The sequence below is a fragment of the Salvia miltiorrhiza genome, chromosome 1, assembly GCF_028751815.1.
Source record: "Salvia miltiorrhiza cultivar Shanhuang (shh) chromosome 1, IMPLAD_Smil_shh, whole genome shotgun sequence".
Lineage (NCBI taxonomy): Eukaryota > Viridiplantae > Streptophyta > Magnoliopsida > Lamiales > Lamiaceae > Salvia > Salvia miltiorrhiza.
Window position 1 is genome coordinate 56,238,011 of NC_080387.1, and position 25,143 is coordinate 56,263,153.

The 25,143-nt window shown below is 34.1% G+C and overlaps 2 protein-coding genes across 2 annotated transcripts; one reads left to right on the forward strand and one right to left on the reverse strand.

The window, feature by feature from the left end:
* Positions 1-20,317: 20,317 nt before the first annotated feature.
* On the forward strand, positions 20,318-24,020 carry LOC130996821 (uncharacterized). The gene is made up of 5 exons (XM_057922102.1): positions 20,318-20,567; positions 21,416-21,517; positions 22,931-23,072; positions 23,137-23,183; positions 23,624-24,020. The coding sequence occupies exons 1-5, from the start codon at positions 20,481-20,483 to the stop codon at positions 23,861-23,863; spliced, it is 618 nt and encodes a 205-aa protein (XP_057778085.1). The 5' UTR covers positions 20,318-20,480; the 3' UTR covers positions 23,864-24,020.
* Positions 24,021-24,220: 200 nt separating this feature from the next.
* LOC130996985 (uncharacterized) lies at positions 24,221-25,068 on the reverse strand. Its single transcript, XM_057922269.1, has 2 exons — positions 24,796-25,068; positions 24,221-24,561 (listed from the first exon to the last, which is right to left on the reverse strand). Exons 1-2 carry the CDS (start codon positions 24,945-24,947, stop codon positions 24,333-24,335), a joined length of 381 nt encoding a protein of 126 aa, XP_057778252.1. The 5' UTR covers positions 24,948-25,068; the 3' UTR covers positions 24,221-24,332.
* Positions 25,069-25,143: the final 75 nt, after the last annotated feature.

Sequence of the window (25,143 nt, forward strand, 5' to 3'; positions counted from 1 at the left end):
TATATATGGTGCGGTTATAGTGAGAACCACACTTATCGTGAGAACATAAGAACCATTAAAATCAATGCATCTACTATATAAATTAATGCATTCGCTATTAAATTTAATGCATCCGAAAAATAATAAATTTTTTGCTCCCTTCAGGATTCGAACCCAGAATCTGCATTCATCCACCAAGATGATGCATCCACCGTAGATCTTGATGATCGAATGGTTTAAAATGGTTCTCTGTTCTAAGGGAAGGGTTATAATATAAACCAACTCTTATGTGTTACCTAGGAACCATTTTAGATCCTAGATTTACACTAATTGAACGGTTCAGATCAAATAAAATATTTCAAAGATTATGCTATATTAATCGACTAAATATATTAATGCAGATAATGATGCGGATATTATGTGATTCGGAAATTCAAATCATCCAAATATTCCACGTAATCCACCTTGGGATACACTAGGTAATTGCCTTAATATATTGTGATATAGAATACAACACCATCTATCACGAATTTGATTGATTTAATAAGCATTTTATTTTCTTAAAAAATAAATAAACATCTCATAGATAGGCCATTTGATATGTGTATTGCTTAGTAATGGAATATCAATTGCTTATTGTTTAGCGTATTATTGCTTATTATAGAAATTGGTTGCCACTTTAGCTAGCTTAAATCTAGTTCGACATTATATAAGAGTTGAACATGAATTTAGCATTTCATTTGTTGCTACAAATACTTCCCAAATACAAATACATTCGTTTGGTTTGCTAAGTTGATAAATTATATTTTTTGAGGTATAAATCAATGCTTTTATTTGTTCTAAGATATTGATGTTTTGAAATGCATTTGGGCATTGGAAGTGGCTGCTTGCGTATTATGCTTTTATATTAAATCGTAGATGCTTATTTTATTATATATTATTGCTTAAATATTCATTTGTGCTTATACTGGTTGATCTTGTATCATGTTTTTTATGTTGGATTTTTTTGTCGAATATTTTTTAATACAATAGTTAGTGTTGTTTCCATCGAGCAGCCTCCAAACTTCAGAGAAACAAATAAATACTTTTAAACTAAATGCTAATTACTAGAATTCTAATTGTTAATTATGTCACTCCAAACTTTGGAGAAACAAATAATTACTATTAAACTAAATGCTAATTACTTGAATTCTAATTGTTAATTATGTCACAATTCAGTGCTAAATACTTTCTAATTCTCTAGATTTTAATCAATAATCATTAACATTTCTAAATTATATAGTAAAATTCTAATGTTGTATTTATGTGAATTTAATATAATAATATGTTATATATACTACATGCAGTTAGAGCTCGGTTTTGGGCTAAAATGAAAGTAATGAGTTTTAAGTTGACATTGCCAAAAGCATGAAAATTAAGAACCATTATTTTTTTATTTATTTTTACGGTGGATTTTTATAATTTCTTTTTATTTTTGCTTTGGAACTTTTTTGCTAATTATTGAAACGTTAAATGCTTTGGATGCAAGAATATATTTTTTTTTTCTTATACATTAGTTAGTTATGTTTTCGTCGGTCAGATGGAGAAATGAATAATTACTTTTAAACTAAATGCTAATTACTCAATTTGTAATTGCTAAATTCGGCACAATTCAGTGCTAATTAATACTAACTGTAACAATGAAACAATAGAAATAATAGAGAGAGAGAGAGTATTAACCGTAACTATTAAATAAATGAGAGAGAGAGAGAGAAATAGATAAATATTAAAATAATTTACACAATTAATAGTATTTATAAAACTAATATTATGATCTAAATGATCCCACTAAATAAGGGACACACGGTTAATTGAAAGATTCCACAAAAAAAGGGGAAGACATTTAATTAGTTATTAAGTCTTAAACATTAATTATTATCAATTAATCTTGTCCATAGATTTTTAAAATGAAGGGCTCATATTGGTTCCTAGTTAACACATAAGTTAATGTTTTCATTTGATCTCTCCTCTATATATATATATATAGGGGGCAGTTATTCAATAAACCACCCTTATTTTAAGAATTACGAACCAGCAAAAATGCATGAATTTTATGTATAACACGCATGAATAAACTGTATAAAGGCATGAATTGCGAAAAAAAATTTTTTGCTACCTTTGGGATTCGAACTCAGGACCATGAATTTATCCAACAAGGTGATGAACTATATTGCACAGGTGCGGGGGGGGCGGGTGCGGGAGCGATACGGTTCGAGTGCGGGGATACGGATTTTCAAAAATTATAGGGTGAGATTCGTGAAGGATACGTCTATTATATTTATATATTTTATTATATATAATCAATCAAATACATATATATTTATATATTTTATTATATGTAATCTATCAAATTTAAAAATTAGAATAAAATCTAAAAGGCTATATTAAAATAACCCATTTAAAATAAAATCAATTATAGCTCCCTAAAATTTGAAAGGCTATATTAGAATAAATGAACCCATTTAAAATGAAATACATTTAGGCCCATTTAAAATAATTAGGCCCATTTAAAATTAAATCAATTATTAAAACTTAAAAGTCAAAAGTTTTACTCACTTCACTCACGAATCAGCCCTCTCTCTCTTTTCTCTCTCTCTCTCTCTTTCCTCACAATCCGCCGCCCTCTCTCTCTTTTCTCTCTCTCTTTTGCACAACCTGCCGCCCCTCTCTCCCTAATCTCTCTATCTGCTACTGCTCCCTCATCTCTCTCTCTCGAAATTGACCATGCCGCCACCCTCCTTCCAGCGAGAATCGTCGGCAGCCGCGCCCCCCCTCACGACCCCTCCACTCTTTTCTCTCTCTCTCTTTCCTCACAACGCAGGCGCCTCTCCCCCTCAAAATTTCCGGCGAGATCCACTGGAAACATCGCCTCCTTCCCCTATATCTCTTCGGAACGACAGCCGCGACTCAGCCGGAACGCTGCCATCGCCACCTCCCTCGCCACAGCCGGATTCGCGAGGATGGCGCACCCGATTCGCGAATCCTTTTTTTTTTTTTTAATTTTTTGGGGGGATTCGCCACCTGGCGAATCCCGTGCGAATCCCACGCGAATCGTACCCGCACCCGCCCCCTGTACGTATCAGATACTGCAATGTATAGTTTTCCGGCGAATCCGTGCATTATAGGTGATGAATCAACCGTAGATCTTGATGATCTAAGGGCTGAAAATGGTTCCTAATTTATATTTTAAGAAGCGTTCTTATTTTAGCCTTCCCCTATATATATATATATATATATATATATATATATATAGGGGAGGGCTAAAATAAGAGCATTTCTTAAGATATAAAATAAGAATCATTTTCAGCCCTTAGATCATCAAGATCTACGGTTGATTCGTAATCCTGTTTGATGGATTTATGGTCCTGAGTTCGAATCTCAAAGGTAGCAAAAATTTATTTTTCACAATTCATACATTTATATAGCGAATTCATACGTGTTCTACATAAAATTCATATATTAAAAATTGCTCTTATTTCTTATTTTAAAATGTGCTCTCACGGTAGCCCACCCCTATATATATATATATATATATATATATATATATATATATATATTGGGGTGGGCTAGGGTGAAAACACCCCTTAGTCCAGATTAGATTATTACTTACTGCTCGGTTCAAATTAAAACAGGTTGTGAATCATACTTAATTAATCGGATAAGGGTAAATTGGTCCAAAAAAAATCGGCCGATGATCTTCACCAAACTTGCTCCGAAAATAGCGCCCCATTTAATTGGAAATTCATTTCTGGTATTATTTAATTGCGACTTGAAATGATTCGATTAGATCAGACGAATCTTTGAATATTATTGCCATATCTAATCTATTTTGTGGAGAAGTAATAAATAATTATTTTTTATGGTATGAATTAGAAGGTGTAGGGTTTATTTTCCAAGATACTCTCTTTATCCCTTTCCGGCGGGGGCGATTCACACGAAAGGTACCAAAAAAATTTATGGCATTGGTGTTGAATTCTTGGTAAGCTCTATCCTCTATGGCAGTGAGAAATCAGTTTCTTCATTCTGCCCTTTAGGTGTTCGATAGATTGTTTGACAGGTAATTTTTTTTCTTCAAGCTTTTGCCTTTTTGTTTTTGTCCAGACTTTTAGCTCAGAGGGCAATTCAGACGAAAATTTAAAAAAAATAACATGCGGTAAAGGATTTCAGATCTATAATGGCGATTTCGAAATCAAAGAGAGCTGATATGTAGATTATAATATTGTGCTTTGTTTGTTTTTTTTTTTTTTGGTATCTTGGTTGAAAAAAATGGCGAATTGGATATGAGCACTCGGATCGGCTGTGGTTTTCATTTGGTGTTCCGATTTCGTGCAATATGAATCAGTAGTGATAGGTTTGGATAAAAAGGATATTTTTTTTATGATTTGTAATTTTATGAGTCAAACACCGATTTATATTTTCGACAGGAGAATGTGAAATGTTGTTTTGATAATTTTGGAATTTTATTTATTTTTGTTTATATTTGGGATGTGTATGAGCGTTCCAGTGGGATGTTTTGTGGTTGTGTTGGTGTGAGAGTATGCGAAATGTTGTTTTGATGTGTAAAATAAGCTTGAGTTGGTTAATTGAACCACATTGTGTATATTATGAACCGTTGTTGTGTAGTATGAACCATGCCTAATGTAGGATGATCCATTGGTAATATTTTTAAAACCTATAATTATATGTTTGAATCAGTTGGTGGTTGTGCATGAACCAAATAATGTGGGTGAATTATATCTTGTATTCAATGAACCAATGCGGATGAAGCATGAATCAATATGTATACTTTTCCGCAAATGATGTTAACTTGTGTTTATGGTGTTTGAATCACTATTTTTTTGTGTGAACCCTATCATCGTCTAACAATTGCATCGATATTGTGAATTGCAGCTTACCTTGCTCAGAAGAAGGGGAAATGCATTATAATTTGTGAGAGAAATGAGAATGCATATGAATTGTATTTCCAAAAAAATGAGACATAATGCAGATTCAAAATTCAAATGAAACATGATACGGACAAAAAATAAAGAAGTTATCTACATATCAATCAAATAACTATAGGCATTCTGAATTAATAAAAAAATCCTAAATAATACTATAAAAAAAATCGTAAAATGCATTCTAATTTATGTTATTATACTATTATGGGAATTATGAAAACATTAATCGCATGAATCACACAAATCATTGCATGAAATTCAGATTAGATGAGCTTAGCCGGATTAAAATCTAATGAAAATTCGTGCTGAATCAACGGGCGATTCATGCAAGATAATTTTCGATTCAGTTTTGCAACATAACGTGATCCATGCAATATATCTGTGATTAGTAATTCCAGCAAATCATATCGTAAGAAGTAACTGTTTAGAAGAATTCCAAAAAATATGATAAAAGCAATATTTGCATAAGATATATTTTTATTCTTGAGCAATGAAAAGATATGCATTGAAATGGAAAGAGATTAATGAAATAAAAGTTACCAAATCTGAGAAGATATGTTATAGGCATTAGTTTTATTTATAATGACAAAAAAAATCCTCCAATGCAATAGGCATCAGTTTTATTGCTAATCTTTGGCATGATTTAAGCCATAGGATCTTGGAAAATAAAGGACCGAGATCCGTTCCTATTTTATGCAAAAAAATCTATTTTTATTTTAGCCCACCTCTCTCTCTCTGTCTATATATATAGGGTCGCATTCAATGAAGACCACTCCCTTAGATAAAGAATAAAGATCAAATCAAAACTATTCATCTCACTCCAATCAACGGTTCATATAATTTCCTGATTTGATTTTTCATGTAATTAAATATTGGTTTATTACATTTATTTAATTCAAAAATGGCATATATGGCCACTCAAATCCACTGAATTCTAGGATTACATTGAACAAATCCCGAAAATTCTTCTCTTTCCAATCTGGGACCTGATCTGTCAATGAATATAATAGGGGAACATTAGTATGTTCATTTGTTTTCCGATGAACATATCGACGAACATTATTATGTTCATTTATTTTTCTACGAACATATCGACGGACATTAGTATGTTCATTAGTATTTTCTACGAACATTACATTGTCAATACCGCAGATCCGGCGGCGGCGCGGCGGTTGCCACCACGAGCGTCCATGTGACCGCCCTGGACGGCCTGGTGAACGTGAACTCCCTCTTCATCATCGCCGTCTTCGTCGGCCGCTGGCGACGTCGGGGCCGTACAGCCTCAAGTCTGCAATGTCGGCGGAGATTGGGAAGAGAGGCGAGGGGAGGGGGACAGACGCTGCCGTGTTGTTGACAGACGAAGTCGCGACAGGCGGCGTCTTCACCGGAGGAGCAGGGGCGGCGACGGCGATACCAGATCTGGAAAAGGAAGGTGGCGGCTGTGTGGGAGAGAAAGAGAGCGTGAGTTGGGAGAGAGAGAGAGAAAGAAAATACAAATGACAAACCTAACCTTTATTATATAAAATAAATTAAATAAAATCATAATTATAGGTTAAATTATCACCCTTAAATTAAGCAAGACCAACACACATGATTTGGTCTTTATTCTTTATCTAAGGGAGTGGTCTCCATTGAACTCTCATATATATATATATATATATATGGGCGCGCTCCATTGAGACCCCCTATTTTTCGTAAAACACTGAGGACAATAAATAAGACATATAATACTAATGAACAAGACGTATATATAAAGAACAAGATGTATATACTGATGAAAAATAAAATTTAAAAAATTGGTAATGAATAAGACATATATACCGATGAACAAGGCAGTATATACTGATGAACAATGCAATATATACTAATGAATAACAAAATTTAAAATATATTGCTCCCTCCAGGATTCGAACCCTGCGAAAAAAAAATTCCCTCCAGATACAATATCAGCCATAGAATTGATAAAATAAACACACCAGATCGTGCCCTAGATCTCATTAAAATCAAATTATAATAATGTGAGAATATATTTGTTTACGAGTGATGGTAAAGTATGACATTTGAAAATCAAATAATGAAAAAGATTTAGATTAATCAGGTCAATTCAGTTGATTTTTAAGTTAGTTCTATCGACCTAAACCCTTAACCCTCAATCCTATTGGATTGTCAAACTATTTGGATATGTCACTCAAATTTGAATTTTTTTTCTAATCACTTTTTTTTTCAATCTATCTAGAACAATCCATAAATTTTTGATTAGATTGATATGAAGTTAGAATGTGTATTCATAAATTTTATGTATAGGGTGCGTTTACTTTGGTAGTAAAATTTTCATTTGAAAATGATGGATAAGAAAATATGAGATAATATTATATTTTTCTCTTTTTTTATCATTTGTTTACTTTGTTAGAAATAGATGGATAAAAAGATTGAAATATTGGAAAATATTTTCACACCCTCCCAATAAGATAATATTGTTCAACATTTGTGAGAAAATGAGTGAAAAGGGGCTGCCCGAATAAATTTTCCAGCCTGACCGGAGAAAATTATCCATCATAGGAAACATGTGAAAATGATGAAAAATATACTTTTTCTAACATTTTCTATCAAAGTAAACACACCCATATAAGAAAACATTCTATTTTTTTAATGAAGCTAATATATTTTTGGCTCCTTTGTATAACTTTAATACATATATAATTTTTTTTATTTAATCAAGCTCTTATATAAATTTATATGTATATTATTATATCTACAGATTTATTTAACATCATGAAAACAAATTATCCCCACGCATATTACGTGAATGGTCGACTAGTATAACCAAACCAAGACCCTCCAAGAAGCAAAGATATCCATGCCACCAACCCCCAACCATATGTTAAGTTCAAAATGATGTGCAGTTGATTAATGCAAATATTTAACGAGGAAGATCGAACCTTATTTCGAGAGACTATGCTAGTTCTTCAGTTTGAAGGTTATGACAACAAACAAGCAATCCTATGAGTGGTTCCCAACACCAGGTTTTAGAGGGTTCAATCTATTGAAACTCTTACGACTTAGTGGCACCTTTTGAGTGGTTATTTACAAAACCAAACCTCTACAAACGAAGATGAATGATTAAAGAGACACAAACTCTACCACAAGCCTTCTTCTGCAAGTGAGAGACCGGGGTTCAATCATCGTATCCCCTCCTCCCCAACTCAAAGAAAAGGATAAAATTGAGATGCAAAATCAAGTTATGATTGCAGATTCGGTAGGGAAGAACAAGTTATTTCAAGCTTAAACAATAAGATCATAAGACCTGAGGAAGTCCACCAATCTTTGCTGCAGCTCTGACAGTGTCTCCATTTCAATGTGCACAAATGAGAGCATCTCAGGCAGTTTGACTACATATGAGAAACATTGTTTATGTGAGAACGGCAAATCAAGAAAAAAGTTTAAATTTCAGAATGAAATTTTGGATGATTAACATCAATCTTTCATAAGGAAAGGAGCTTTATCCTTTCAATTTTAGATGTAAAACCCGCGCACACCATATTCAGACTTTTAATGTAAAACACTAAAATCCAGCTACCAATTGTAGCCTGTCTTCATGGGGAAGAGAAACTTCGCTATTTTTCATAACGGGTTCCACTGATATACACTCAGTTACCCTTTAGGTTCTGAAAGTTCAGTATTTTACGGGCAACTAATTGCCACGTAAGAATACATATGCCATGTCAGATTTCCGCACGCCATGTCAACCCGGAATTTGGCCGGAATTTGGATTGGTAGCAAAATCAGATAAAATTAAAAGTTTAGTAATTATCACGCCACAGTTTAAAGTTTGTATGCAAAACCAGAATTAGATGAAAGTTCAGTATTTTATATGCAATTAACCCAAATAAAAGTGGTGCCAAATTTAACACATGACTAATTTACAGATATCTAAATATCTATTTATCATTAAAAAACTATTGAAAATCACATAAATCCAAGAAAAAAAGAAATTTACTTTGTGAAATAAAGTCATACTAATCATATTATTTTCAATAAATAATAATGACTATTAACCTTGATAATTAATTAATAAACGAAAATGAAGGTGTATGAACTCAATTCTAACAAATAAAAGTGGTGCCAAATTTAATAAATGACCAAATTATATGTATCTAAATACGCAATTATCATTAAAAATTATATGTTTCTATATAAATTTGGTAATGATTTTACACTACAAATAATATGGTCTCACACATTTACACACTTTTAATACACTAATTAGTATGGCTATTCGTGCGTTGCACGACGAACATGAAAATTAAATGATATATTTAAATAAATAAATATAGATATTATAAAATATAAATAAATACTCCCTACGTCCCACGAATCTCGACATGTATTTTTTTTGCCGTCCCATGAATCTTGACACATTTTCAAATAAGGTAATAATTAATCTTATTTAATTACATTATCTCTCCTACTTTATCACTTTATTACATTCTCTCTCATACTCTCATACTTTATAGTATCTTTTATACTTTATTATTTACACACTTAAAGCACTAATCTTACAACTCCTTAATTCTTGTGACGAAACCAAACGTGTCAAGATTCGTGGGACGGAGGGAGTACAAAATATATTTTAAAAATAAAATAAAATAATCCATGTCAATTACTCAGTAAAATTATGAATTTTAAAATATAAAATTTAAACTTTGTATAAAGTGTATTGATAATTATAGTTATTAAATAAATTTAAAAATTATTCGATAATTATTATTAAAATGAAATTTTATTAAAAAGAAAAAACGAACCTAGAACCCTTGAAAGCACAGAAAAGCAGACTAAGGGCCCGAGCCTCATTAAAACCTCAACTTGGGGAAAAAGAGTACTCGTCTAAAAAGCAAGCAAAAAAATTTGTGGGGGAGCGGAATGAAGCCACCTCAGAGACTCCGGCCTAACCATCGTCCCTAGATAACCTCGGGCCCCCGCAACAGAAATAAACGAAAAATACAAAAGAGAAAACAAAGGAACACTTAAAGAAACCAACCGCTGGCCACCCCCAAGCAGGGCTGGCCCTGACATTTCGGGGGCCCTATGCGAAAAGGAAAAAAGGGGCCCCTAGGCAATAAACTAGAAAACAATGATGAGATAATTATAAAAATAACTTAGATCTTCTAGCATTTTGAGAAGCAAAATCATCAATAATTTCTTCAAGATCAAGCTTTTCTAATACCTCATGTTCAATGCATAAAACCGCTAATCCATTCAACCTTTCTTGAGACATAGTAGAACGTAAATATGATTTTATCAATTTTAATTTTGAAAAACTTCTTTCTGCTGAAGCTACAGTAACTGGTATGGTCAACAATATTCTATATGCAATAGAAACATTAGGAAAGTAATCTGAAACTTTAACAAATTCAAGAACCTCACCAAGCGATTTTGTTTCAGATGGTAAACACATTTGTAGCACTTGCAATTCAGAATATAAATCTTCAGCATCAATGTCAAATTTATCATTATGTTTCAGGGCATCTTGAAGCTTAACACAACACTTACGCAATTTATCACTATCCCATAAAGATAACATCTTATGAGGAAACAAAAAGCCAAAAATATCTTTAAAAAATTGTCAATTGTTCAAATCTAGTCTTTAAAGATAAAATAGCAATATCCACTATAACAAGAAAATAATTGATCCTAAAATACTCCTCATCAGATAATGGAATCTCTTCTTGACAACTTTCATCAAATTGTTTCTTCCTACGAATTGAACCCGACCGGCGATCGGGAGCCGACTTGAGGAGCCGTTTTGCTGTAGAACTGAACCCGACCGGCGACCGGGAGCCGACGACGCAGCAGCAGGTCGGAGCACCGACGTCCGGCGACCACTTGAGGAGAAGAACAGAACTCCCTTCGGCGTCGGACCCTTCCCTGCTTCCTGGCGCTGGCAGCCGCAGAACACATCAGATGAGATGTTCAATACAGTTGAGAGTGAGAGATGGAGGAGAGAGTTGAGAGATGGAAAGAGAGAGAGAGCCGTGAGAGTCAGACTGAGAGTAGAGAGATGAGAGTTCTGAGAGAGAGAGAATCAGAAAGCGTGAGAGACAGAGAGAGCCGTTGAGAGAGAGCGTGGGAGAGCTTCAATAAGTGGGCCTAATTTTTTTTTTTATGAATTGATTGCTGCTGTCGGCTACACCATTAGAAAGTAGGTAAGTAAATTTTTTTTTTGTAGGGTATATACTAAGTGGGCCTAAATTTTGGGGCCCCCAAAAATTGGGGGCCCTAGGCCATTGCCCCACCAAATTAACATAAGGGCCGGCCCTGGCCCCAAGTAAAACAAACCCAGCCAAGACCCCAAACAAACCCACAAAACAGCCCCCCAACTGTGAGAGAGATAAACTTGTAAACCATAAACGGCCAAGCTCCCGCTGCTTCATCTTGGAACTCCATGCACGAAGAGCATAGCCCAGCCGAGAAAAGCAGTTACACAAAACCAAATGCTCTAAAGAGAGCAAGGACAACGTATCAATGACGAAAACTCGCTGGTCTCCAAAACTCTACGCCAACAGGATCTAGCACCTATTGCGGAGCAACCAAGAAAGGATAAACATCCCGATCCCAGCCTCGAGCGCACCCAAGAACTGAAAAAAAAAACCGAAAAGCCGCCCAACAACCACCATCAATACCCCCAACAAGAAGCAACACCCACACCAGAGAACCATTCCGCTAAGTGTATGACGAAAAGTCCCAGCCAAGACAAGCCGAGAAACCCAAAAACTTACCCCACCCGCCGCAAGTGGCTATGCGTCGACATGTCCAAGCGAACCGCATCCTTAATAGCATTGATTTCAAAATCCCACCATCCCTCCGGCATAACATTATTAGCCAGAATATCCGCCACCTTATTGCCCTCTCTAAAAATATGCGTCACATGCACCTTAAAATGACGAAGCAGACCCAAAACCCGAATCCACATCGCCGCAAAACGCCAAGGAACGTTTGAAGACCTCGAATGAAGCAGCTGAACAATTTACGTAGAATCTGACTCAATCCACAAAAAGTGCCAACCTCTATTGTGAGCTATTTGGATGGCGGTAATGACAGCTAAAAGCTCAGCTTCGAAAGCGAAGCCGCAACCCCGTCTAACGTGAAAGCAACCTCTGACCGAGCATCTACAATCCCGAAACACCCCTCCAGCCGCCATATACTCGGGGGCACCAAGAGCCGAACCGTCGGCATTAACTTTAATCCATTGATTGGCAGGAGGCCACCAATAAACGTTCACAAAATTTGGGGGTGGAGCCGGTCGAGGTTAGTGCCGATATTGCACAGGACCAGTAAGTCCGAGCAAGTATTGTACATGCTGCCCAACTTCTTGAAGTTGTTGTCCATCTCGAGAAAAACGGCCTTAACAAAAACCAGAATACTCTTCGAATTAAACTTATTATCTTCAAAAATGCATTTATTCCGGTGAGTTCAAATAACCCAAAGCAAAGTAATAATACCAGCCTTCCAAAAGCAATCAACTTGTGTGCTAAAGTCTTTGTTCCAAGCGGAAACCAAAAAACTATGTATGTTTGGAGCTCCCATATCAACAGATTGGTCAAATCATCCCAAAAAATCAAGCCACACTTTTTTAATTCCCTCACACGACCAAAAAACATGATCCATCGACTCACAATAAGTCATGCAGAAAATGCAAAAGTTCGGCATGATGAGACCATGCCTAATAAGTCTATCAAAAGTTGGCATTCGGCCATGCCAAATACGCCAGCAAATGAAAGAACGGCGGCGAGAGGGATATAAGCCTCCCAAATCCACTTACCTCATTTAACGTGATGAAAGTGATGACAATGATGAGAGAAAGCCAAGGCAGCCGTGACATTGCCATGCAGCGACGGTTTCCAATAACGTGCATTCTCGTCACCGCCAACCGGTAGAAGAAGAATATCACACACCACGTCCGGGAAAATATCCACAAAAGATTCTGTGAAATGCCAAACTCCCTCAAAATGATACTCCATCCGTCCACTAATTCATGACCTAAGTAGCAAAACACGGGTTTTAAGAAAAAATGTATTTTTATTAGTTGAATAGAGAAAGGGACCACAATTAATGTATTGTTTATTAGTTGAGTGGAGAAAAAGTGTATTGTTTTGGGACCCACCAATTAAATATAAATAAAAACTTACTAAAAATGGATAGACCTTGAGTTGGTGGACGTCCCAAAAAGGAAAGAAGTCCTTGAATTAGTGGACGAAGGGAGTAATCTGCTACCGAACTGTTCAAAAAATTATTCGATAATGAAAATTAGCATTACACATTATTATTATAGAGTTTTACACGTCATAGAAAATAAATAAATATTTTCATACATAAATCTAAAAAAAATTTGTAAATTTTTAATAAAGAGAGAAAAATAAACTATTTAAATTTTTTTTTCATAACTTATTCGTTTTAAATTCATTTTCATGATTTTTATACTATAATAAATTTAAGATGCATATTGAATATTTTTTTTCATGAATCAAAGAATTAAAAAATATATAAAAAAATGGTGGAAGAAGAGAGAGAAATAAAGAGGGAAAAAATGAAGAGAAAAAACTCATCTTTTATATTATATAGATTATACTCTCCTTAATAATAGCGCCCGAAAAAAAATGGGACGAGCCTAAGAGCACTCCCAGCAGAAATCTCAAAATTATGCTCCTATATTCCTCCCTAAAGCTTCCCTATTTAATTTTAGGATCTCGATTTTATAAATGCATACACCAGATCTCCTATTTTCTACATAAAAACAATAATTATGTGTGGGCCCTACTAATTATAAGCTTAAAATAAATTTAGGGATTGGTGTAAATTTAAGATTGAATTTAGGTAGGTGTAAAATTTTTTGTGGGCCCCATCCAATTTAGGGGATCTGTTGGATGCATTTTTTATCTCATTTTCAATTGTTTTAGCTTAAATTTAGAGTTAGTGATGCATTTAGGTGATATGCTGGAGTACTATTTTATTCACATTTTAGTCGCCAATTTTTCAAAACCCAATTTTGGGCATTCTAAATAAATTAAGTTATAAAGTATAATTTTGTAAATATATCTATAAGATATATCTTATGTGTGTTGACCAAGAAATCTCCCTAAAACCCTAGCTTTCTACTTGTATAAATAGAGGCCTTTAGCCTCCATATTGGATACACTTAATACGTATTCTCTTCTCTATTCTCTCGCTTCTCTCTAGTTTATAACACGTTATCAGCACGATAGTTCTAGTTCTCTGATCTCCCTTCGACTGATCTTCCTTCGATAGTTCTCTGATCTCCCTTCGACTGATTTTCCTTCGATTGTAGAAAGGTAATTAATTCTACTATCTCCCTTCGACTGATCTCCCTTCGATTGTAGAAAGGTAATTAATTCTACTTTCAATATGTGCCGATTTTATGTGAATCATATAATTAAATAACTTCATCTCTATTTGATTTCACAAAATTCTTGTATTCATTTTCGATCTAAATAATTTTGTGCAAGTATTTCAACCGTTTATTTCTGTCTTAGTAGCGTGGTTGTTGTATGCAAGTTTCCTTAATTTTTAATTGGTCATGAGCGATTGTTTTTCCACATATTAAATCCCTTATACATGTTGTTGGCTGCTAGATGCTTTGAAGTTGTATGTTTAATGCTTGTCTTCTTTAATATTTCAAAAACTCAAATAACAGATATTGGAATCATTAGACTAGATTAGTTAGAAAAAGGGATGTATCCTTCGTTTTTCTATATTGACGGACTGCAATATTTAGTAAAGTAAAATAAAGTTTCAGTTTAATTGAATTCTTATATCTTGGAAAAGGGTGGTCGAAAAGATTTTTATATATACACTAATTTCACACAATTAGTGTTTTCTTCTGCTTTCGTGTATATATAATAGATTCTTGATTTTTGGAGTAATTCACTCAATTTTGTTGTATTCTTCATATTTTCCGTCCAAATGTACTATTTTGCACGTCTACATATATAAGTCAAATTTTTATAATTCTTGATCGATAGACATCAATTCTTGATGAAAATATACTGATTATAGTTTCCCGAACAAACATGAATTTATAACTTTTGATAATCTTGTAGATTATCAACAATTAGTTATTGAAATTATTGATTTCACACAATATATCACTTCTTTTTCAAATCAATTGTAAACTGTGAAATTTATTGTTGTCAATTTCCATGCCAAATTTCGTGATTTGTTATCAATAAGTGCAATTGTTTTTATATATGAACTGCCAATTGCTTTTCTATATGAGATGTTCAATTTTCTTGCTAATATTTTCGACAACAGAGAAGTACTACGACTTATTGCGTTTGATTTATTAAGCCATTGTCATTGGTATATGAATTGGTCTTCTGTTGTGATTAATCAATATAGAATCGATTTATATGTTTTTTTTTCCATACATCAGTATGTTATGCCATTAATTGAGCAAATAGTCAATTGCTTCAATATTTAATCAAATTTCTTTTCGATTACCGTAAAATTGCTTATAATAGATTGTTAAACTTTGTGCAATTTCCACTTATATTGCTTATATATATATATATATATATATATATATATATATATATAGGGTTAGCTTATATTGAGATTTTAAATATTTTGAGATTTTGAGATAAATGAACATATTAATAAATTCTTTGAACATAACCAATATAACTGATGAACATATGAATCTATTTAATTTATTTAAAAAACACGCCACTTGTAGGGATTGAACCCCAGACCAACGCGCGTTCATAAAAATTAATTGACAAGTTCATCAAAATGTACTTATATGTTCATTTATCTCAAAATCTCAAAATATATATAAATCTCAATTGAACCAATTCCTATATATATATATATATATATATATATATATATATATATATATATATATATTACGAATAATATAATTATCGTTGTTCTCAAAGAAACACGGATAATCTTAAAGTTTATATTTTGATGCTATTAAAATAGCACAAGTAATATTCCTAGAGAATATTACATACTTTTGAAGAGCAATGCATATTACATGCTCTCGAAAATTAGACCTTGAGCACAAGTAGTGTTCCTGAATAATATTACATTCAAGATCTTAAATTGATGCTATTAAAGTAGCACAAGTAATATTCCTGAAGAATATTACATGCTCTTGAAAAGAAATAGTATATATTATGCTCTCGAAAATTAGACTGTGAAGGTCAAATGGCCCTAAAGGCCGAATGGTTGTACTCTTTTTCCCTTACTAAGTTTTTTCCTACGAGGTTTTCTTAGTTAAGGTTTTTAACGAGGCAACTAGTGTAATATATGAGTAAATATATATGTCTTGTACTCTTTTCCTCTACCGAATTTTTCCCATGGGGTTTTTACGGAGAGGTTTTTAACAAGGCATGAACATCTATACACTAACATCATATGGAATCCTGTGATATTTGTCTTGGTGAAATAACTACACATATTATTCTTCAAAAGAAGAAGTAGTATTTCCTTAAGTTGACATTAGATGAGAATAATGTTAACACAATATCAGGTGCATCAAACATCATTGAAGGCTCCGGAAGAGCTTGTATCATTTTGCCAAATGATACTAAATTAGATGTTGAAAATGCCCTATACTCTAGTAAGTTTAAAAGAAACTTACTAAGTTTCAATAATGTTCGTAATAATGGATACCACATCGAGACAATTGTGTGAAAGGTAGAAATGAATATATTTGCATAAATTCTTTTGTTTCAGGCTATAAGCTGACAAAAGAAAAATTAGCATCATTACCTTCTGGAATGTATTATACATTCATAAAAGCAATTGAGACAAACCATGTCATGAACGCAAAGTTCAATGACACAAAAGCTTTAAGCTTTGGCATGATAGGTTTGGATATCTTGGAGCAACTATAATGCGCTGAATAATCAATAATTCATATGGGCACAACATAAGAATCAAAAGGTTCTTTTTACAAATGAATTCCCATGTGATGCTTGTGCGCAAGGCAAGTTAGTCATTAGACCTTCATATACGAAGGTTAATACCGAATCTCCATCTTTCTTAGAAAGAATTCAAGGAGACATTTGTGGACCTATACATCCACCTTGTGGACCTTTTTCGATACTTTATAGTATTGGTATTGATTGATATTTTTTTTTATTGATGGTCACATGTATGCTTGCTTTCTACTAGAAATGCAACATTTGCTAGACTACTTGCTCAAATCATAAAATTAAGAGCTCAATTCACAGACAATTCAAAGAATTCGTCTTGATAATGCTAGTGAGTTTATTTCTCAAGCATTTGAAATCTATTGTATGGCTATTAGAATTGAGATTGAACATTCAGTCGCTCAGGTCCATATTCAAAATGGTTTAGTAGAATCGTTTATTAAACGTCTTCAAATTATTGCTAGACCATTACATATGAAATCAAAACTCCCAACTATTGTTTGGGGTCATGCCATATTACATGCTGCAACATTAGTTCGACATAAGCCAATCATGAATACTTTCCAATGCAAATTATTTTTTGCTGAGAACCTGATGTTTCTCACTTACGAACTTTTGGTTGCGCGGTTTAAGTCCCAATTGCACCCCCCACAACGAACAAAAATGGGTCCCCAACAAAGACTTGGGATATATGTTGGATTTGATTCACCCTCGGTTATAAGGTATATAGAACCTTTAACAGGTGATTTATTTACTGCACGTTTTGCAGATTGTCATTTTGACGAAATGACATTTCCAACATTATGAGGAATAAATCTACATCTAGAAATGCACAAGGAACTCTCTTGAAATGAGAAAAACTTATCACATTTTGATTATAGAACAAATCAATGTGAACAAGAAATTGAAAAGATCATTCATTTGCAAAATATTGCAAATCAAATTCCTGATGCTTTTGTAGATACAAGAAAAGTGACACAATCTCACATACATGCTGCAAATACTCCAGCTAAAATTGATGTCCTTGAAGGACAAATAAATTTGGCAGCAAATGAGTCTAAACTTCGTCAAAAACGTGGTCGACCAGTTGGTTCCAAAGATTCTATGTCTAGAAAAAGAAAGGGGCAAGATAGAAACCAAACAATGACGAAAATGACTAATCAACCAAATGAAAGCGATGTAATTTCTGAAGAATTACAAGTATCTGAAAATCATGAGATCTCAATAAATTATTTACATCAGATACTAGAGAGAGAAAATATCATTGTTGATGATATATTTACCTTTCATATAGCTCTTCATGTTTTAAATGAGGATCCTCAACTAAAATCTGTTGCAGAATGCAAACAGAAACTTGATTGGCCAAAGTGAAAAGAAGCTATAGAAAGGGAATTAAATTCCTGTGATAACCGGAAAGTATTTGGATATATAGCCATAACTCCGGAATCTAAAATCCATGTTGGATATAGATGGATTTTTGTTAGAAAGAGAAACGAGAAAAATGAAGTTACGAGATATAAAGCAAAACTCGTAGCACAAGGTTTCTCACAAAAACCAGGAATTAATTATGAGAAAACATACTCTCTAGTAATGGACGCTATTACTTTAAGATTTTTGATTAGTCTGACTGTGTCACAAAGGCTTGATATGCGCCTTATGGATGTAGTAACTGCTTATCTTTATGGGTCATTAGATAATGACATATATATGAAAATTCCCGAAGGATTTAAAATGCCTGAAGGATTGCAGTCAAAACCCAAAAGCATGTATTCAATTAAACTGCAAAAATCGTTGTATGGGTTGAAACAGTCTGGTCGTATGTGGTACAATAGACTGAGCGAGTGTCTTTTGAAAGAAGGATACAAGAATAATGATATCTGCCCTTATGTTTTCATTAAGAAAACCGAAAGTGAATTTGCAATCATAGCAGTTTATGTTGATGATTTAAATTTAATTGAGACTCTTGAAGAGCTCAATATAAAACTGCTGAATATTTAAACAAAGAATTGAGATGAAAGATTTGGGAAAGACAAAGTTTTGTCTTGGTTTGCAAATGAAACGTATCCGTGGAGGAACGTTTATCCATCAATCCACATATACAGAAAAAGTGTTAAAACGCTTTTACATGGATAATGCACATTCATTAACATCACCAATGGTCGTTAGATCTCTTGATACTAAGAAAGATCCATTTCGACCAATTGAAGAGGGTGAAACGATACTTGGTCCTGAAGTACCATATCTAAGTGCAATTGGAGCGTTGACTTATCTAGCTAATAATACTAGACCGGATATAGTTTTTTTTCTGTAAATTTTCTAGCAAGATTTAGCGTTGCACCCACTTTGAGACATTGGAATGGTGTTAAACACATTCTACGTTATCTAAAGGGTACCATTGACCTTGGATTATATTATCAAGAAAATTCTGATAATACTTTAGTGGGGTATTCGGATGCAGGATTTTTATCCGATCCACATGAAGCTAAGTCACAAACTAGATACGTTTTCAAATGTGGTGGAATTGCTATATCATGGAAATCTGTGAAGCAAACCTTGACTGCAACATCCTCAAATCATTCTGAAATCATTGCAATCCACGAAACAAGTCGAGTATGTGTATGGTTGAGAAATGTGACGAGTCATATCCAAGAGTCGTGCGGGTTAGCTTCATCAAAGATCAAACCAACTGTTTTATATGAAGACAATGCTGCTTGCATCGCGCAACTCAAGGAAGGATACATCAAAGGTAATAGGACGAAGCATATTTCTCCCAAGCTCTTCTATACACACGACCTTCAAAAAGGATGGCGATATCGACGTTCAACAAATTCACTCAAGTGATAATCTGACGGACTTATTCACCAAGGCATTACCAACATCGACATTCAGAAAGTTGGTACATGAGATCGGCATGCGTCGACTCAAAGATCTTCTATGATCTCAAGTTCAGGGGAAGCAGTTGTACTCTTTTTCCTTCGACTAGGTTTTGTCCCATTGGGTTTTCCTAGCAAGGTTTTTAATGAGGCAACATTTTTTGTTTTAGGGATTGGTCAATCAAGGGGAAGTGTTGTAAATATATCTATAAGATATATCTTATCTGTGTTGACCAAGAAATCTCCCTAAAACCCTAGCTTTCTACTTGTATAAATAGAGGCCTTTAGCCTCCATATTGAATACACTTAATACGTATTCTCTTCTCTATTCTCTCGCTTCTCTCAGTTTATAACATAATTTTAATTATTAAGACAATGATAATTTGGCTCAAATAAATTCAGAACGTGTCCTAAAAAAATTAATTAAAAAATGTTGCGTGTAACCTTTACTATTTTTACTTCTCAAAAAAAAAAAACCTTTGCTATTTTTAATTGCCCCATCAGATATTTAGTTATGGTAAATCTGCCCCCAAGGTCCCGCTTCAACTTCATTTTCATAGTATTTTTTTTATTTTTTGAATAATAAACTCCATTAGAATCTACTCAATTAGTTTCCCTCTCACACGCATCAATCTTTTCCCCTTCATATGTAGAAGAAGAAAATCGCAAAATATTTATACAAAAAATTAATGGGGAAAAATCAAGCCTACAAAGCTATGCAGAGAGGCCGGCTCGGCTCGAGCTCAGCCGGGCCGGAAGAGGTTGAGGATGGCTTGGTTCGTACCCTTCCATACTGCTTCACTATTTATTGCTTTTACGTTGTTGATGAACGAATTGATACATGTCGTTCATTTGTCAATTTAAGGAATACGAATTGGAAGTTTTATGAATTTGTCGGGTTTAGCGGAAAATTTTAATTACATGGAAATGATTGTTATGTTAGTATTATTGAGGAACTGATTAAGAGTATTGAAATTAAAGAAATAAGTGGTGATTTTTCTCGAATTAGATATTTGGAGTGTAATTTGGGGAGGGAACTTTTTAGTCATAATTTTGAGACACTTACTTCATTTTGAGCTTTGAGGTTGCCCTCATTGCTTCGGGTCAAGTTGTTTGTTGTTCAGTGACAATCTTGAAAGCTTGCAGGCTGCAAATTGGATGTGTATAATCCTTGTTTACAGTAAAAGCTAGTGGTTTTCTGTGAAGATTTTTCATGGCGATTATATATTTTTATGAATTAGTTTACATCAGTCGTATATACACTTACATGACCACCAAATCTTGTATGTATGGATTAGTTTTTATGAAGGGCTAACTTAATTGGCTATTTTCATTTTTTCTGACTAACTTAACCAACTAGTTTTCACTTTTACAGTTTTACTGTATATGAAGTGTTCGGGTTTCAGCCATTCAATAAAAGACATGCTTTCTATTTCACATAGTTGTGTAAAAGAAATTTGCATCACTTAAATCTTGTTGTTTTTTGGAACAGACACGGACACACACATACCTACACATTTACAAGTGCATATATGGAGCAGCTTTTTACATAACTTATCACAACTGTGTTATCTTTTCACCTGAGTGTGTGTGTTGGAAATATATCTGATGTGAACAGTTTCAGGTTGATAGTTCATTTCATTCACCAGAGTGGCATGCTGCCCGTTTGGCAAGTCTAAAAACTTCTCATACAGTTACATGGGAGGAGTATAAAAAGAAGCAAAAGGTGATATATCAGGCTATGCACTTTTTAGCTTTCTTTTCATGTCTTTTCTACAAGCTTTATACATTCTCCTGGCATTTTTTTGTTATAGTCTCTCCTTTGTATTTTGTAGTCAGAATCTGTTAGTTTAACCTAATGTTCCTTCTTTTTCCCTTCGGCATACTACTAATAACATTTTGAAGCATTAATATTCTGGATGATTAATAGAAACCATGTAACTGCTGGTGAAAATTTTGGGTGAGTGATGGCAAACATGTGCTATTCGAGGTTACCTTGGACTTACTGGATGGGATGGTCTAATTGAAAGGGGCCGTAATAGACTGTTCCATATGTTATTATTGGATGGAGTACTAATTGAAAGCTATATGATTTGTCACCATAGTAATTAAAGATGCTAAGTGCACCAAGGGGTAAAGGATCTGAAGATTTAGGTGCAAGGTGATGTGCCTTTTGAACATCAGGCACAAAAAAAAAAAGAAAATGCTTATAAAAAATTTACATGTCAATTTATATTAAGTCCTTAATAGTAGTAGCATTGGCAGCAGTTATAATAAATTTAGATAAACTATTTTTGCAGATGATTGTAGTAGTTGTAATCTTGACGAAAACTACTTTTTAGCAACATGTTCATGCAAATACAATGAAACGGGACTGGTTTGTATTAGTTGTAACCCTTAGGGTGCGTTTAATTTGATGGATAAATTTATCATGTGAAAAGGAGGGATAACAAAAATTTATGCCTTTAAATGCCTCCTTTCTTTTACCACATTTTATACAAAAGAGAAGTTCACCATTTTTCCTTCCTTTCTCACTTCAAGGAGGCATTTAAAGGTATAAATTTTTGTTATCCTCCTTTTCCCATAATAAATTTATTCATCAAAGTAAACGCACTCTTAGAGTAAATTAGAGATGGTTTTGGTGATTATTTTAGGATGCTTTGTTGAGCAGAGATATATTATTATAGGATGATTGGTAATGGGAGGGATAAACTAATCTTAGGACTAATTGTGGCTGATTTGATAGAATTGGGAGGAATTGAAGATCTACGTTATGGATAATTATGACTAACTTGAAAATTTTGGATAACAGCAAATTAATTATGGACTTGTTTATATATAGAAAATCCATGACGTGTAACTATCTCTAACAAATGAGATGTTTATAACATCCTTCATATGTACAGAACTATCTATAAGATGGTAAGATTTAGATCAAAGTACTACCTCATCATGTGGCTTCATGCTGGGACAGTGGGACTATTCTACTGATAGTTGCAGTATTCAATCTATCACGTGTTGTTTAGTTTGAAGCTCTACCACTTTTCCTTGATTTCTTGCTGTGAATAAACTTTCATTTCCACCAAGTTTTATTTATTTATGGTTTGTATGTGCCTAGATCTAATGCTGCAATTATTAGGAAGAAGAATTGAGAAAAGGAGAATTGGAAGCAGATAAAGATAGGATGATGATAGAGTATAGAGCTCAGCTTGATGCTGAAAGGGCACATAAACTTGCTCGTGGGAGTAACTACTCAAGCAGCAAAGGCAGCCGCAAAAAGGGTAATAAATTGGGTAAATGAGTACTTCTCTAGCTTCATGAAATCAATGATGAGTTTTCTTGCAGATAAAAAGGAGAGAGATTCGAGAAAGCATAGCAGCAAGAAGCGGAAGGTACATAAACCATTTAACTGCTAAGTTTTGCCAAAATGACATCTCATATAATTTTAAAACAATGATCTACTTAATTGAACAAGTTATTCAAGTTGAAAATGACTATTTTACAACACATATAACTGATTTCTGTAATTTCCTTCTATCAACATGAACAACTTTGGTTATATGCAAGGGTAGATCTTTATTAGGCATCGCAGGGGCTTTAGATAATTATATTCTTATTTATTTACCCCCCCCCCCCCAAAATTATTGTTCATCTCTTTTACCCACCCCTCAACTTAACTCATCCACCTCTGCCCCTGTTATATGGGCCTGGGTGTTTTGAAAAGTTTACAGTGATAGAGGTAATTTGAATATTCTAGGTACTAAATCACCACATCATTAGTTATAAATGCATTATTAACTCACTGTATACTCGACACTTGGCTTGGCTGTAGCATTCTCGAAGATCTTCAGATTCTAGTTCAAGTTCATCATTGGAAACATCAAACACTGATGATGATGAAAGAGAGGCAAAAAGATCAAAGTCAAGGCCAAAGAGAGGGAAGAAAGAGAAGAGGCAAAGCTCAAGATCAAGATCAAGATCAAGATCAAGATCAAAGCAGTCGAGCAATGGAGGTAAAGAGGCTGATGGACCCTTGCCACTTTCTAGATTCTTTGGAAACCTGAAAGGCTGATATTTAATCAAGATACACTATGTTTTTTTAATCACTCCTCGCTCAAGATTCTGCTATTCCATTTGCCTATGTGAAGTAGATGTTTGATTGATATTAACGCCTACTACTCTCTCCAATTTCTGTTACATATTTTAATAACGGCATGCTACTTTCATCATGGTGCAGTCTGAACTTTGTCATATACATATCAGCTTTGTTAATGTAGGTAAAAGAGATTGCATCTAGCAGTTTGAGTCATTATGTGTTGTTTCTTCCTTTCTTTTTCTTCAGCACATTTCATGTGCTTATGCTTCCATTTTCATCTAGAAGAAAGTGAGCTGCTGCAATGTCATAAAATCGCAATTGAAAAGCATAAAATGCAAATCAACGAATATCCTTGACATTATGACACATGTTCCTTCAAATTCATAAGTTTTCCGAAATGAATAAAACAGAATCAGGTAGGCAAGCCAATGCTGGTAAACACATCCTATTGTGTCTCCTGAATGACCTTTCCCTTATCTCTAAGCTTAGCAATTGTTTCTTTCATGGCTTCTTTCCTCTTCTTGCTTGCAAGAACCTTTGCTGCCAAACCAGTCACATTTGGGTCCTTTTTCTCCTCTGGAGGCGGCGGTGGCGGCCGCCTAGAGGCTCCCCATGCATTTCCACCACCAATACTCAATCCCCACACCAGACCTGCTAACCCTAGTGCAACATCCCTGCATTCCACATTCTAACTTAGAAAACGTAATCAAGAAAGTAAAATTGTGCAATCATCAAGAAAATCATATAAAGTTACGCTTTGGAACTAAACAGAAATGAAGAAAATCCGACCCTGGCAATCACAAAGAATTTTGCACTAGATGAATTATGTTCAGATAAGCTTGAATGTGAAAAATTATAGACATAAATGTAGACACAAACTTGATCAAAAAAGAAATGTAGACACAAACCTCCTTTGCACAGATGTTTTCTGATCAGGAACAGCAGTTGTGCAAGCATAGAATTTATGGAATGGTGGAGATGTGAAATCGGATGTTTTTCTAGTAAATGTGGAGATTGAGGGTTTTGGTGCATGGGGAGTAACAGGGGCTATATGGGCCATGGTTATTTACCTAGCCTTATTTTGGGGGGATTTAGAAGAGTAGAGATTTTTAAGTGCACCAAGAAATTTAGTATGTGGATAGTGTAGGCTTTTACATCCTTTGATTGAACTTGGTGTAGAGACTTCATTGGTTGCTCTTCGATAAGGTTTAAATCTTGTGGGCCTCAATTCAATGAAATTTCACCGCTTAAAACAT

Bases quoted from the DNA above. Each gene is read 5' to 3' on its own strand.
- LOC130996821 (XM_057922102.1), top strand. From the start codon at position 20,481: ATGGGGAAAAATCAAGCCTACAAAGCTATGCAGAGAGGCCGGCTCGGC. The intron at 20,568-21,415 runs GTTCGTACCCTT...GAACAGTTTCAG, and splicing joins AAGAGGTTGAGGATGGCTTG to GTTGATAGTTCATTTCATTC. The intron at 23,184-23,623 runs GTACATAAACCA...GCTTGGCTGTAG, and splicing joins ATAGCAGCAAGAAGCGGAAG to CATTCTCGAAGATCTTCAGA.
- LOC130996985 (XM_057922269.1), bottom strand. From the start codon at position 24,947: ATGGCCCATATAGCCCCTGTTACTCCCCATGCACCAAAACCCTCAATC. The intron at 24,562-24,795 runs GTTTGTGTCTAC...TGTGGAATGCAG, and splicing joins AAAACATCTGTGCAAAGGAG to GGATGTTGCACTAGGGTTAG.